Source organism: Tursiops truncatus, chromosome 6 (genome assembly GCF_011762595.2).
Source record: "Tursiops truncatus isolate mTurTru1 chromosome 6, mTurTru1.mat.Y, whole genome shotgun sequence".
Taxonomy (NCBI): domain Eukaryota; kingdom Metazoa; phylum Chordata; class Mammalia; order Artiodactyla; family Delphinidae; genus Tursiops; species Tursiops truncatus.
Genome location: NC_047039.1, coordinates 10620490 through 10635753, shown reverse-complemented (window position 1 = coordinate 10635753; position 15264 = coordinate 10620490). Strand labels below are relative to the sequence as shown.

Sequence of the window (15264 nt, the reverse complement as noted above, 5' to 3'; positions counted from 1 at the left end):
CGTTTTTTTCCCTCAAAACTGCTTTGGCTATTCGGGGTCTTTGGTGTCTCCCTACACATTTTAAGATATTTTGTTCTAGTTCCATAAAAAATGCCATTGCTAATTTGATAGGGATTGCATTGAATCTGTAGATTGCTTTGGGTAGTATAGTCATTTTCACAATGTTGATTCTTCCAATCCAAGAACATGGTATATCTCTCCATCTGTTTGTATCCTCTTTAATTTCTTTCATCAGTGTCTTATAGTTTTCTGCATACAGGTCTTTTGTCTCCCTAGGTAGGTTTATTCCTACATATTTCATTCTTTTTGTTGCAGTGGTAAATGGGAGTGTTTCCTTAATTTTTATTTCAGATTTTTCATCGTTAGTGTATAGGAATGCAAGAGATTTCTGTGCATTAATTTTGTATCCTGCAACTTTACCAAATTCATGGATTAGCTGTAGTAGTTTTCTGGTGGCATCTTTAGGATTCTCTATGTATAGTATCATGTCATCTGCAAACAGTGACAGTTACTTCTTCTTTTCCAATTTGTATTTCTTTTTCTTCTCTGATTGCCCTAAGACTTCCAAAACTATGTTGAATAATAGTGGTGAAGAGTGGACATCCTTGTCTTGTTCCTGATCTTAGAGGAAATGCTTTCAGTTTTTCACCATTGAGAATGATGTTTGCTGTGGGTTTGTCATATATGGCCTTTATTATGTTGAGGTAGGTTCCCTCTGTGCCCCCTTTCTGGAGAGTTTTTTTATCATAAACCGGTGTTGAATTTTGTCAAAAGCTTTTTCTGCATCTGTTGAGATAATCATATGGTTTTTATTCTTCAGTTTGTTAATATGGTGTATCACATTGATTGATTTGTGTATATTGAAGAATCCTTGCATCCCTGGGGTAAATCCCACTTGATCATGGTGTATGATCCTTTTAATGTGTTGTTGGATTCTGTTTTCTAGTATTTTGTTGAGGATTTTTGCATCTATATTCATCAGTGATATAGGTCTGTAATTTTCTTTTTTTGTAGTATGTTTGTCTGGTTGTGGTATCAGGGTGATGGTGGCCTCACAGAATGAGTTTGGGAGTGTTCCTTCCTCTGCACATAGAATGAGTTTGGGAGTGTTCCTTCCTTTGCAGTTTTTTGGAAGAGTTTGAGAAGGATGGGTGTTAGCTCTTCTCTAAATGTTTGATAGAATTCATCTGTGAAGCCATCTGGTCCTGGACTTTTGTTTGTTGGAAGATTTTTAATCACAGTTTCAATTTCATTACTTGTGATTGGTCTGCGCATAGTCTCTATTTCTTCCTGGTTCAGTCTTTGAAGGTTATACCTTTTTAAAAATTTGTCCATTTCTTCCAGGTTGTCCATTTCATGGGCAAAGAATTGCTTGTAGTAGTCTTTTAGGATGCTTTGTATTTCTGTGGTGTCTGTTGTAACTTCTCCTTTTTCATTTCTAATTTTATTGATTTGAGTCTTCTCCCTCTTTTTCTTGATGAGTCTGGCTAATGGTTTATCAATTTTGTTTATCTTCTCAAAGAACCAGCTTTTAGTTTTATTGATCTTTGCTATTGTTTTCTTTGTTTCTATTTCATTTATTTCTGCTCTATTCTTTATCATTTCTTTCCTTCTGCTAACTTTGGGTTTTGTTTGTTCTCTAGTTCCTTTAGGTGTAAGGTTAGATTGTTTATTTGAGATTTTTCTTGTTTCTTGAGGTAGGCTTGTACTGCTATAAACTTCCCTCTTAGAACTGCTTTTGCTGCATCCCATAGGTTTTGGATCATTGTGTTTACATTGTAATTTGTCTCTAGGTATTTTTTGACTTCCTCTTTGATTTCTTCAGTGATCCCTTGGTTATTTAGTAACATATTGTTTAGCCTCCATGTTTTTGTGTTTTTTACGTTTTTTTCCCTGTAATTGATTTCTAATCTCATAACATTGTGGTCAGGAAAGATGCTTGATATGATTTCAATTTTCTTAAATTTACTGATGCTTGATTTATGACCCAGGATGTGATCTATACTGGAGAATGTTCCATGTGCACTTAAGAAGAAAGTGTAATCTGCTGTTTTTGGATGGAATGTCCTATAAATATCAATTAAATCTATCTGGTCTATTGTATCATTTAAAGCTTCTTTTTCCTTATTTAGTTTCATTTTGGATGATCTGTCCATTGGTGTAAGTAAGGTGTTAAAGTTCCCCACTATTATTGTGTTACTGTTGATTTCCTCTTTTATAGCTGTTAACAGTTGTCTTATGTACTGAGGTGCTTCTATGTTGGATGCATATATATTTACAATTGCTATATCTTCTTGGATTGATCCCTTGATCATTATGTAGTGTCCTTCCTTGTCTCTTGTAACGTTCTTTGTTTTAAAGTCTATTTTATCTGATATGAGTACTGCTACTCTAGCTTTCTTTTGATTTCCATTTGCATGGAATATCTTTTTCTATCCCCTCACTTTCAGTCAGTATGTGTCCCTAGGTCTGAAGTGGATCTCTTGTAGACAGCATATATACGGGTCTTGATGCTGAATTCTCTTAGCTTTTGCTTGTCTGTAAAGCTTTTGATTTCTCCTTTGAATCTGAATGAGATCCTTGCTGGGTAGTGTAATCTTGGTTGTAGATTCTTTCCTTTCATCACTTTAAGTATATCATGCCACTCCCTTCTTGCTTGTAGAGTTTCTGCTGAGAAATCAGCTGTTAACCTTATGGGAGTTCCCTTGTATGTTATTTGTTGTTTTTCCCTTGTTGCTTTCAGTAATTTTTCTTTGTCTTCAATTTTTATCAGTTTGATTACTGTGTGTCTCAATGTGTTTCTCCTTGGGTTTATCCTGCCTGGTACTCTCTGCGCTTCCTGGATTTGAGTAGCTATATCCTTTCCCATGTTAGGGAAGTTTTCGACTATAATCTCTTCAAATATTTTCTCAGGTCCTTTCTCTCTCTCTTCTCCTTCTGGGAACCCTATAATGCGAATGTTGTTGCATTTAATGTTGCCCCAGAAGTCTCTCAGGCTGTCTTCATTTCTTTTCATTCTTTTTTCTTTATTCTGTTCCACAGCAGTGAATTCCACCATTCTGTCTTCCAGGTCACTTATCCGTTCTTCTGCCTCAGTTATTCTGCTATTGATTCCTTGTAGTGTATTTTTAATTTCAGTTATTGTATTGTTCATCTCTGTTTGTTTGTTCTTTAATTCTTCGAGGTGTTTGTTCTTTAATTCTTCTAGGTCTTTATTAAACATTTCATGCATCTTCTCATTCTTTGCCTCCATTCTTTTTCTGAGGTCCTGGATCATCTTCAGTATCATCATTCTGAATTCTTTTTTCTGGAAGGTTTCGTATCTGCACTTCATTTAGTTGTTTTTCTGGGGTTTTATCTTGTTCCTTCATCTTGTACATAGCCCTCTGCCTTTTTATCTTGTCTGTCTTTCTGTGAATGTGATTTTTGTTCCACGGGCTGCAGGACTGTAGTTCTTCTTGCTTCTGCTGTCTGCCCTCTGGTGGATGAGGCTATCTAAGAGGCTTGTGCAAGTTTCCTGATGGGAGGGACTGGTGGTGGGTAGAGCTAGGTGTTGCTCTGGTGGGCAGAGCTCAGTGAAACATTAATCCTGTTGTCTCCTGATGGGTGGGGCTGGGTTCCCTCCTTGTTGGTTGTTTGGCCTGAGGTGACCCAACACTGGAGCCTTCCCTGGGCTCTTTGGTGGGGCTAATGGCGGACTCTGGGAGGGCTCACGTCAAGGAGCACTTCCCAGTTCTTCTGCTGCCAGTGTCCTTGTCCTCATGGTGATTCACAGCCACCCCCTACCTCTGCAAGGGACCCTCCAACACTAGCAGTTAGGTCTGGTTCAGTCTCCCCTGGGGTCACTGCTCTTTCCCCTGGGTCCCGAAGCACACACTGCTTTGTGTGTGCCCTCCAAGAGTGGAGTCTCTGTTTCCCGCAGTCCTGTTGAAGTCCTACAGTCAAATCCAGCTAGCCTTCAAAGTCTGATTCTTTAGGAATTCCTCCTCTGGTTGCTGGACCCCCAGGTTGGGAAGCCTGATGTGGGTCTCAGAACCTTCACTCCAGTGGATGGACTTCTGTGGTATAAGTGTTCTCCAGTTTGTGAGTCACCCACCCAGCAGTTATGGGATTTGATTTTATTGTGATTGCGCCCCTCCTACCGTCTCATTGTGGCTTCTCCTTTGTCTTTGGATGTGGGATATGTTTTTTGGTGATTTCCAGTTTCTTCCTGTCGATGATTGTTCAGCAGTTAGTTGTGATTCCAGTGCTCTCGCAAGAGGGAGTGAGTGTACGTCCTTCTACTCTGCCATCTTGAAACAGTCTCTAGCAGTGCTGAATAATTTTCAATGTATTTTTTTTCTCATAATACGAAGTATAAGTATATATTGTAAATGTATGTGAGTATTTATTGTGCACTTAACTATGTGCCAGACACTGGTCTAGGCTCTGGGGATAAAACCATTGGGGAAAAAAACTCCTCATGGAGTTTATACTTGAGAAGGAGTCAACTATATATTGTTTAAAAGCAGCAGTATAACCCAAACAGACTTGAAAGAAATACATTGGTAAATAGGAAAAGATACACCTTGAAGATGTGCTGGTATGATGAAATAAAAAGCTGATGTGGCAATATTAATGTCACATAAAATACTGTTAAAGGTGAAGAGCACTAAAAAAGTAAATTGGGCAGCTAGAGCATTTATATAACACGTAACATAGGCTTAAAGTGAAAAATGACAGGATTAGAAGGAAAACTGATGAGCCCACAGTTTAGCATACCTCTATTAAAATGGATAGGTAAACAGAAAATTAGTCAGGAAAACATGTGTACCTCGTTTTATTGCACTTCGCTTTATTGTGCTTTGCAGATAATGCATTTTTTACAGATTGAAGGTTTGTGGCAACCCTGTGTTGAGCAAGTTTGTTGGTACCATTTTTCCAACAGCATTTGCTCACTTCCTGTCTCTGTGTCACATTTTGATAATTCTCACATTACAGACATACCTCAGAGATATTGCAGGTTTGGTTCCGGACCACTGCAATAAAGCAAATATCACAATAAAGCAAGTCACACAAATTTTTTGGTTTCCATGTGCATATAAAAGGCTCTCCTTGGACCTCCCTATTAGCTTAGACACAACAATATTGAAATCAGGCCAACTAACCTTAACAATGGTCTGTAAGGGTTCAAGTGAAAGGGAGAGTTGCACATCTCTCACTTGAAATGAAAAGCTAGAAATGATTAAGCCTAGTGAGGAAGGCATGTTGAAAGTCGAAACAGGCAAAAAGTTAGGCCTCTTGAACCAAACAGTTAGCCAAGTTGTGAACACAAAGGGAAAGTTCTCGAAGGAAATTAAAAGTGCTATTCCAGTGAACACACTAATGATAAGAAAGTGGGAAAGCCTTATTGCCAATATAGAGAAAGTTTTAGTGGTCTGGATAGAAGAACAAACCAGCCACAACATTCCCTGAAACCAAAGCCTAATCCAGAGCAAGGCCCTAACTCTCTTCAATTCTATGAAGGCCGAGAGATGAGGAAGCTGCAGAAGAAAAGTCTGAAGCTAGCAAACGTTGATTCATGAGATTTAAGGAAAGAGGCCATCTCTATAACGTAAAAGTGCAAGGTGAAGCAGCAAGTGCTGATGCAGAAGCTGCAGCAAGTTATCCAGAGGATCTAGCTAAGAAAATTAATGAAGGTGGCTGGCTGCACTGAACAACAGATTTTCAATGTAGATGAAAATCTTATATTGGAAGAGGATGCTGCCAGGACTTTCATAGCTAGAGGGGAGAAGTCAGTGCCTGGCGTGAGAGCTTCAAAGGACAGGGTGACTCTTGTTAAGGGCTAATGTAGCTGGTGAGTTTTAAGTTGAAGCTAATGTTCATTTACCATTTTGAATTATGCTAAATCTACTCTGCCTCTGCTCTCTAAATGGAAAAACAAAGTCTGGATGACAGCACAACTGTTTACAACATGGTTTACTGCAGCCCACTGTTGAGATCTACTGCTCAGAAAAGAAAAGATTCCTTTGAAGATGTTACTGCTTATTGACAATGCATCTGGTCACCCAAGCACTCTGATGGAGATGTACAACATTAATGTTATTTTCATGCCTGCCTACCCAACATCCACTCTGCAGCCCACAGATCAAGGAGTAATTTCAACTTTCAAGTCTTTATTATTTAAGAAATACACTTTTTTTTTTTTTTTTTGCCACGTGTTGCTCAGCTTGTGGGATCTTAGTTCCCCGACCAGGGATTGAACCTAGGCCACTGCAGTGAAAGCGCCAAGTTCTAGCCACTGGACCACCAGGGAATTCCCGTAAGAAATTACACTGTTTGAGGCTATAGCTGCCATAGATAGTGATTCCTCTGATGGACCTGGGCAAAGTCAATTGAAAACCTTTTGGAAAGGATTCACCATTCTGGATGCCATTAAGAACATTCATGATTCATGGGAAGAGGTCAAAATATCAACATTAACAGGAGTTTGAAAGAAGTTGATTCCAGCCCTCATGGATGACTTGGAGTGCTTTAAGACTTCAGTGGAGGAAGTAACTGCAGATATAGTGGAAGTAGCAAGAGAACTAGAATTAGAAGTGCAGGCTTAAAGATGTGACTAAATTGCTACAATCTCATGATAAAACTTTAATGGATGAGGAGTTGCTTTTCATGGGTGAGCATGAACAAACTGACTTCTCAAGGTGGAATCTGCTTCTGGTGAAGATGCTGTGAAGATCTTGTTGAAATGACAACAGAGGATTTGGAATATTATATAAACTTAGTTGATTAAGAAGTGGCAGGGTTTGACTCCGGTTTTGAAAGAAGTTCTACTTTGGGTAAAATGCTTTCAAACAGCATTGCCTGCTACAGAGAAATTGTTCATGAAAGGAAGAGGCAATGGATGAGGCACACTTCACTGTGGTCTTATTTTAAGAAATTGTCACGGCCACCCAGCCTTCAGCAGCCACCACCCTGATCAGTCAGCAGCCTTCAACATTGAGGCGAGACTCTCCACACAAAAGGAGTACGACTCATTGAAGGCTCAATGATGGTTGCCATTTTTTAGCAATAAAGTATTTTTTAATTAAGGTATGAACATTGTTATTTAGACACTTATGAGTAAATATTGCATACTTATTCAACTACATTATAGTGTAAACATAACTTTTATATGCACTGGGAAACAGAATTATCCCATGACTCACATTATTGTGGTATTTGCTTTATTGTGGTGGTCTGGAACTAGACTTACAATATCTCTGAGGATGCCTGTATAGAAGATTTGAACAACACAACTAATAAAGTTGATCTAATACATATAGAAAATTTTGTACCCAACAAACAGAGAGTAAGCGTTATTTTTGAGCACACGAGGAATACTTTAAAATGGACTGTGTCCTAAATCACAAAAGAAGTCCCCAAAATTTAAGGTAACCAGAATCAAATAGACCACATTCTATGACCACAGTAACTAAACTTGAAATCAACAATAAAGAGAACTTTTAAAAAAACTCATCTGAATAGAAACTAAAAAACTCACTCATGGGTTAAAGAGGAAGCTTGAAAACAGCCAGCAAAGTAAACATGAAAGTAGGTAGGAGGAAAAGCATATTAAATATAAAAACAGAAATTAATAAAATGGGGGGGAAAGATTAATACTTTCCTAAATGTGTATTGTGATGACCAATGATAAGATGAGTGAAATTGGCCAAGAAGAATATAGGTATTATTTGAGCCTCTATTCCTATTCATGGTATATTTTCTATATTAGTAATCTTTTTCTTTAGAAGGTATCCAATATGAGCTAATAAGAAGACTATAGAACTCAAAATATAGAACATAAATTTGTTGTCAAATTTTCAGTAGTGTGTCTTTTCCATATAACAAGAAAATTAACTATAGAACTGTGTAAGTGAAAATATCAGACTTATAGAATTATTTTACTATTTATTTTATTTAAAAGATTTTATCATGGCCTTTAATAGAAAATTCTATTTATATGTGTAAGATATTTTTCTTTCCCTTCTTGTAGGTTACTCAAATGAGTCGTCCAGACCTGATTGTCTTTCTGATGAAATACCTGATGGCTCTCATAGTTGGTATTCCTTCCATTTTTTGGGTTGGAAGCAAAAAGACATGCTTTGAATGGGCCAGTTTTTTTCATGGTCGTAGGAAAAAAGAGTAAGTTGAAGTAAATTATCATGGTGTTCACAAACTTCACATTTACGCAATATTTTTGTGTTTCCTGTGTTAAAATAATTCGGATTTGGAGGAAGTATTCCAAAAAGATTGTAACCTCAGCTTCCACGAGTTATGATTAAACCTTAAATCACAGTTAAAAACTTATTCAGAAAAGATAGCCAAGTAGAACCAGGCTTAAGGCCTATTCCTTACTAATTCAGAATATTTGAGGGAAGACCAATCTTTATTTTAAAAAATCCAAATCATAATCTTCTTAAAATTAAAAACAAATTAATGATTTTATATATATTCTTATTTGATCTTCTTGACACTTCTCTGAGGACTGGTGCGTATTATCATCTCAGTGTTACAGATGAGAAAACTGAGGCACAGAGAGGTTAAGTGCCTTGGCTGAAGTCACATAGGTATTAGATTAGACTTCCATTTCCAACTGTCCATAATTCTTCCAGGTTGTACCATAAATTATTTAAAGAGACAGCACGTTATTCCATTCTCATGTGGTACACGTTAAAGCTAAAACAGTAAAATGATATTAGTAGATAAAATGGAATATGTTAAAGAAATTATTTTAATTCATAGTTGGCCACACTGCATATTATACTGTCACGGTAAAATATAAGATTTGCCAAAGCAGTCTTCTCAGGGCATATTTGAGGAATCTTGAATTTTTTGACCCCATAATTAATGAAACAAAACGAAACAAAATAAGACCCTGCAGTATTCACAAAGGAACAAATGACTTCAAAGTGTTTACTAAGTATAAGTCTTATATGTATACTGTATTTGAATTATCACAGATTCTAAGTTAGTGGAGTCTATATTCTTATGATTTTACTTAACCTAAGTTCCATGGAAAATGGATTTGGTGGGACAGTCTGTAAAACTCTGAAGATTATATTTAAAATGTTATTGTGTCTTGTATGGGTTAATGTACTTTTTTTATACAACTTAAAGTACTGCATTAGCAGGATCTGTATTTTCTAAAATACCAGTAATTAGCAGCTTCTGTTACATCGATTAGATTGAGATTTTTTTAAATCACAATTTTAAAGTGTACATTTCTTATTACCATATCTGAGACTACTGCTAGTAATATCAGATAATGCATTCCCCCTTTAAATACAGTTTCATAGGGCAGAGAAGGAAAGAAGGGGAAAGATGAATTCAACAACAAAAATGTATTTCCTAAGAATTCATCCTTTGAGAAAGTCTTTAATGAATGTTTACTGTGTGCTTTGAACTATATTGGGATGCCAAGGATTTAGTAGCATACAAAACAGGCCAAGTCCTTGCTTTTTGTGGAACATCCTTCCTTGGGGGATTTATCTGTATATTTTTTGAAAATTTTAAATATGTTTTAATCACAGTAAAACATAATTCTGAGGGTTTGAATTAAACATTCCTGGTCATCTCTGGACCATACACAAACAATTCTGTAATATAACAATTCTGTTGTACTAGAAACTCCAGATGGAGCTAAGCCCAAGCTACCCTTTTGAGGAATCTTTCCAGTTATTTGGGGGATCCTGGTTGGGTCAGAATCCTTTTGAAACTGGTTAGAACTCCCAAGAACCCTTCTATTTGGTTTTCTGGAACCATGGACCACCCCCGCAACCCAACAAAGTCATTGTGACCCTCCAGTGCTCTGGGCTAGAGTACCACTCCTCAAGAGTGTGAGTACCCTACAGCCATTTCTAGCATTTGTCTGGTTGAGCCTTTGAGAAATGACTATGGAGTAATCATAATAATGGTTATCAATTAATTGAGCACACTTAATACTCCAAGCACTGTCCTAAGCATTTTACATATTATTAAATCATTTAATCCTCTAAACAACCTTGTGAGGGAGATCGTCATTTTACAGATAAGAAACTGAGGCATAGAACCAAGGTTTAATAGCTAGTGAATGATAGAATTGAGATTCACACCCAAGCAGTCTGACTCTAGCCTGCTCTTAACCCCTCTGTTATACTGTGTGTCAAAAGACTGGCTTCTAAAATTATGCAAATCAAATTAGTGTTCTTCCTCTGAATGAAGCCACATTTAAGACTGTGCTTATGCTAATATTTCTGACACTGATTGAAATATTTTTAGAAATCTTCTTTTGGAATTATCTGGGTCACGGCACTTAATTTCTCTGGACCTCTGTTTTCTTATTTGTAAAATGAGGGGACAGACCTTCACCATTTGAAGATGGATTAAATTTTTGGAATGACCAGAAGTCAGTTTGAACCAATTTTTAAAAATAAGTTTAGAAAACAAATTCAGCAATCCAGAGTGACTTGGGATGTATGTATATATAAATAGGGCCATTGATAACACAAGAACAAATGTTGTTTTAACTATCTTTGAGTTGTACTTTATTCTGTTTAGTTTTTGACATTTTGTTTTTATCATATACATAAACATTATGTTTTATCATTACTTTATGATTGTCTTTGAAGCCATTTAAACTTAAGTTTGATCCCCAACTGCTGTTTTTTGTTTTTTTAAACATCTTTATTAGAGTATAATTGCTTTACAGTGGTATGTCAAAGTTTCTGCTTTATAACAAAGTGAATCAGTTATACATATACATATGTCCCCATATCTCTTCCCTCTTGCATCTCCCTCCCTCACACCCCCAACTGCTGTTTTGTTGTATGACTTTTGGAAAGTCCTTTAATCCCTTAGAACCTCAGTTTCTTCATCTATAAAATGGGGATCACAATATTTATTCTTAATGGATATCTAATATCTTTTTAGGACTTAATCTCTATAATAAAAACATTATTAAGAAAGATTAAAGGAGAGTATATGTAAAATACCTGGCACAATTCAGGTACTCAACAAATATTAGTCTTTCAGCCCTTCTACCCCAGCACTAAAACAACAATGGCAATAACAACAATGATCTTTTTCTAATTCGAAAACTTAGAATATATGCACTTTCTCAATTTATGATCCAATCTTTACATGTTGGAGAGGTTTTTTTTAATGAAATTGTCTAATTTTAACTTTATGTATGATTCTCACAGTCATTATTTACACAAACTGATACACTGACCTTTGCAACTATTTAATTGGCTCTTTTATTGATTACCACTTTGTTCATCATCATGAACATCTGTCTGCTTTTAACCCTTTCATAGCAGTTAAAAACTTTTGCTCTGGGGCTTCCCTGGTGGCGCAGTGGTTGAGAGTCCACCTGCCGATGCAGGGGACGCGGGTTCGTGCCCCAGTCCGGGAAGATCCCACATGCCACGGAGCAGCTGGGCCCGTGAGCCATGGCCACTGAGCCTGCGCATCCGGAGCCTGTGCTCCGCAACGGGAGAGGCCACAACAGTGAGAGGCCCGCGTACCACAAAAAAAAAAAAAAAAAAGACTTTTGCTCTGGACATAATTCATCCCCTTAATTCTTTTTTCCTAAGCCTTTAATGGTTCTGGGACTTAATTGTATGTTTGCTTAAATTAATTTTTCATATGTTTTGTTCTAGTTATGATCATTCATGTTTATTCCAGCACTAGACAAATGTTCTGTCATAAAGTCAACTTGTTACCTTAAAACAACTGCTCTTACAAATTAAAAAATGTGTCTATGCCATGATGAGTCCTCTACTACTTCCATAAACCATGCAAGAAAATAGTATTTCTGCTTTATAATAGTACCTTTGTAATATTTCAGTGTCCTTGAGAATGATAAATTTCTTTAGCTGAAAGGGACTTTTTAGAAATGATGAAATTGTGTACCTTCATTTTATAGATGAGGAAAATTAAGAAAAGGGGATAGTGAGTTGCCTAAGATTATATATTTATTGACAGAGTTGGAACTAAAATCCTGATTTCCTTATTCTAATACGAACCTTTTTCTATCCTACCACTTTTGGGAACAGATTGACACAGATTTTTGTTATATCCTCTCTTCGGTCAACAGTGTTACCTTATATCTGTCCTAAAGACATTATTTGGGAAGGAATTAATTTCAAGAATAACATCAGTTTGTCAAAAAAGTAGAGATGTTAGTCTGTATCTTAAACTTAGTATTTTGTTGTCTAGGATAGTGAATGAGAGCCGACAGGTACTCCAGGAACCTGATTTCGCTCAGTCCCTCCTGAGGGATCCAAATACTCCTATTATAAGAAAATCAAGAGGAACTTCCACTCAAGGAACATCCACACATGCTTCTTCAACTCAGCTGGCCATGGTGGATGATCAGAGAAGCAAAGCAGGGAGTGTCCACAGCAAAGTGAGCAGCTACCATGGCAGCCTCCACAGATCCCGTGATGGCAGGTGAGTTTTATTGGTAGATTAGTTTATTTCCTGTGCTGAATTAGAGTCCCACGGCGAGTAGCCAATGTGACTACTACTATTGGAAGAGTAGCCAATTCTGAAAAAGAAGTTGATCATTATTAACGTTTTTGAACTTTCCTAGGTACAGTTGTCCCAGATTATGGTCAGACTTAATGCCAGTCAGAGGAGTTTAGAGTTTGACTCGATGCAGCAAGCAATATGGAGTCATTGACAGGTATTACTGATCAGGGAGAAGGCAGGGTAAAAGTGGTTATTTTAGTAAGATTAATTTGGCAAACAGTTATGGAATACCTACCATGTCAGGTATTGCGCTAGGCTCTGGGAATACAAAGATGATTTAGGCATGATCTTTGTTCTTAATAAGCTCAACAAAAGATAGTGTAGTCATTATTCGTGTTGTGGTTAAAAGCATGGAGTCTGGAATGATAAGCCTCAGTTTCCTCATCTGTAAAATAGAAATAGTAATAATATTTGCCCCTTTAGCAATGTTGTAAACAATAAATGAGATAATGTACCTAATTGTTTGGAACAGTGCCCATCTCAGTTAAGTGCCTGATATCAACTTTTACTATCGTTATTATAAGTTAATAATTAAAGTAAAATGCAAATATAATGGTATAGTCCAGAGGTTGGCAAACTTTTTCTATAAAGAGCCACATAATAAATAGCTTTAGTCTTTGTGGGTCATATGGTCTTTGTTGACAACTGTTCATTTCTGCTGTTGTAGCATGAAAGCAGCCATGGACAATATGTAGTCAAAATGGGAATGGCTGTGTTCCAGTAAAACTATTTACAAAAATAGCAAGGGGCCTCATTTGACTGGCAGACCATAGTTGGCCAACCGCTGTTTAGTAGCTTGGACGAGGGGGTGATTAATCGTGATGGGGAAGGGGATGGGAAAAAGCTTCACAGAGAATGTTTGAGAGTGGGCTGGATGTGCTTTCCTGTTAACTTTGATGGTGGAGACACTAGAATTAGAAACTTCTTAGGAGCTTTGCATTAATTCAGCCGAGAGATGATGAAGGCTTATGGAAGAGCAGTGGCAGTGGCAAGAGAGGAAGAGCTGATCTGAAGGATATTTGAAAAGAAGAAATGAAGTGATAGGAGTTGGAGATGGATTAAAGCAATTGGAGAGAAGGAATGTGCCAAAGATTTTTTTTTTAATATTTCTAGTTTGGGAAACTGAAAGAATGAAAATTATAATGCCTGAAATTCTTTGTTCACTTTGAAACATCTGTTTCTACAGCTGTCCTGTATCCTTCCAGTCTCATTCCAGCCTTTCTCTCAGTGTTTCCTGTCCTCCTAGTATAGGATGATTCCTATACTTACTGTCTTTTTAGTCCTTCTGGTTTGTCCTCTCAACTTGCTTGCTTTCGCCTTCTAACTTGGTCAGCTACCCTATGTTTTAAAAAGTAGCAGCCTTTCTTTGACTATCATATATTTTCTATCTTTTATCCATTTCTTTTTCTTTTCCTTGCCAGATTTTTGAAATGAATATTTTGAATATTTCCATTCTACCAATTGGATCCTTCATTCCTTGTATTTCTAGTCTTTTTCACCTTCTTACCCACTTCTAACATCACCAATGACCTATTTTTTAATCACATTCAAAGATCTTCTCTTTCCTACCTTTTCCTTCCATTCAGCACTCCTAAATAAAAAGCATTCTTCTAAGTGCTAGGGACACAGAGATGGAAGACAGAAGAGTAAACAGTCGGTAGTAGTATACTTTAATGGATATGATAAAATCATGTACAAAGTGCTTTGGGATTCCAGAGAAGAAAACCATTTAAGTCACCATGGAAAGTCTTGTTCACAAACAGGATAGCACTTTAATTTGAATAGGATTCAGAGGAGGCAGTTGGAAATTTCAGACAAGGAAACAGCATATGAGGAGGGAAGGAGGACAAACGGGCAGTTAAGTACCAGGGCAACTGTAGGAGATGAAACATGCTGGGAAGTTTGGGGTTTTTTCCCTTACAGCAATGAGAAACTATTAGAAGACTTTGAGCATTGGAGTGATAAAATCAGATTTGTATTTTAGGAAGATCACTTTGACAACAGCATAGGAGAGGAGATTGTAAGTAAGCCCAGTTGGGAAGTTTCTAGAGTAATTTAGAGGTCTTAACTTAAGACACTCATAAAGAGGGAGGAAATCAAAGAATCTTTCAGAGTACGTTTTGTCAACACCACCCTCCATGAACTGACTCTCAGCATTATTTGATGTTTGACATTATTAGCCTTATCCTTTTCAATAAGGAATGAACAGTTAGAATACAGCTCTTATGCATGTGGCATTCTGTGTATAAAGAGATATATAGAAGAAAGCTAAAGTATAATTTCTGCACTCTAGAAGAATATAACCTTATGAGAAAGATAGGACATATACATAAGAACCAACTAAAAAATAATGCAAGTCAGCATATAATTAAAACAGTGAGTATTAGAGATGATCAATGTTATAGAACTTCAGAAAAGGGGAAGATCAGATTGGCCCATGAAAATATCTCAGAGGAGATAAGTAGGGTGAGTGAACGGTAATACAAGATAAGTTCATATTGAGTAGAGAATTTCTGAAGGCAATTATATATAGGGGGATTTCAGCATCAGTAATCTGAATGGAATGGGAGTTTAGATAAGAAAGTTTATAATCTTTAATATAAGGTAGTTGGTAATTAAAATTGTGAGATAGAATTCCTTGAATCTTAATTAAAAAAAGGAACAGACCAAGAACAAGACCTTGGTAAATACAGTAATGATAATACAATAAGAGGGACTTCCCTGGTGGCA

General features: G+C 36.8%; 1 protein-coding gene across 3 annotated transcripts in view; it reads left to right on the top strand.

Moving 5' to 3' along the window:
- Positions 1 to 15264, top strand: part of FZD3 (frizzled class receptor 3) — a 103408-nt gene that overhangs the window by 73547 nt on the left and 14597 nt on the right. For all 3 annotated transcript variants that reach the window (XM_019941349.3, XM_019941348.2, XM_073805785.1), the window contains 2 exons: positions 8015 to 8163; positions 12220 to 12453. In XM_019941349.3, the coding sequence (XP_019796908.1) occupies positions 8015 to 8163; positions 12220 to 12453 (383 nt within the window). The remainder of the gene's footprint in view (positions 1 to 8014; positions 8164 to 12219; positions 12454 to 15264) is intronic.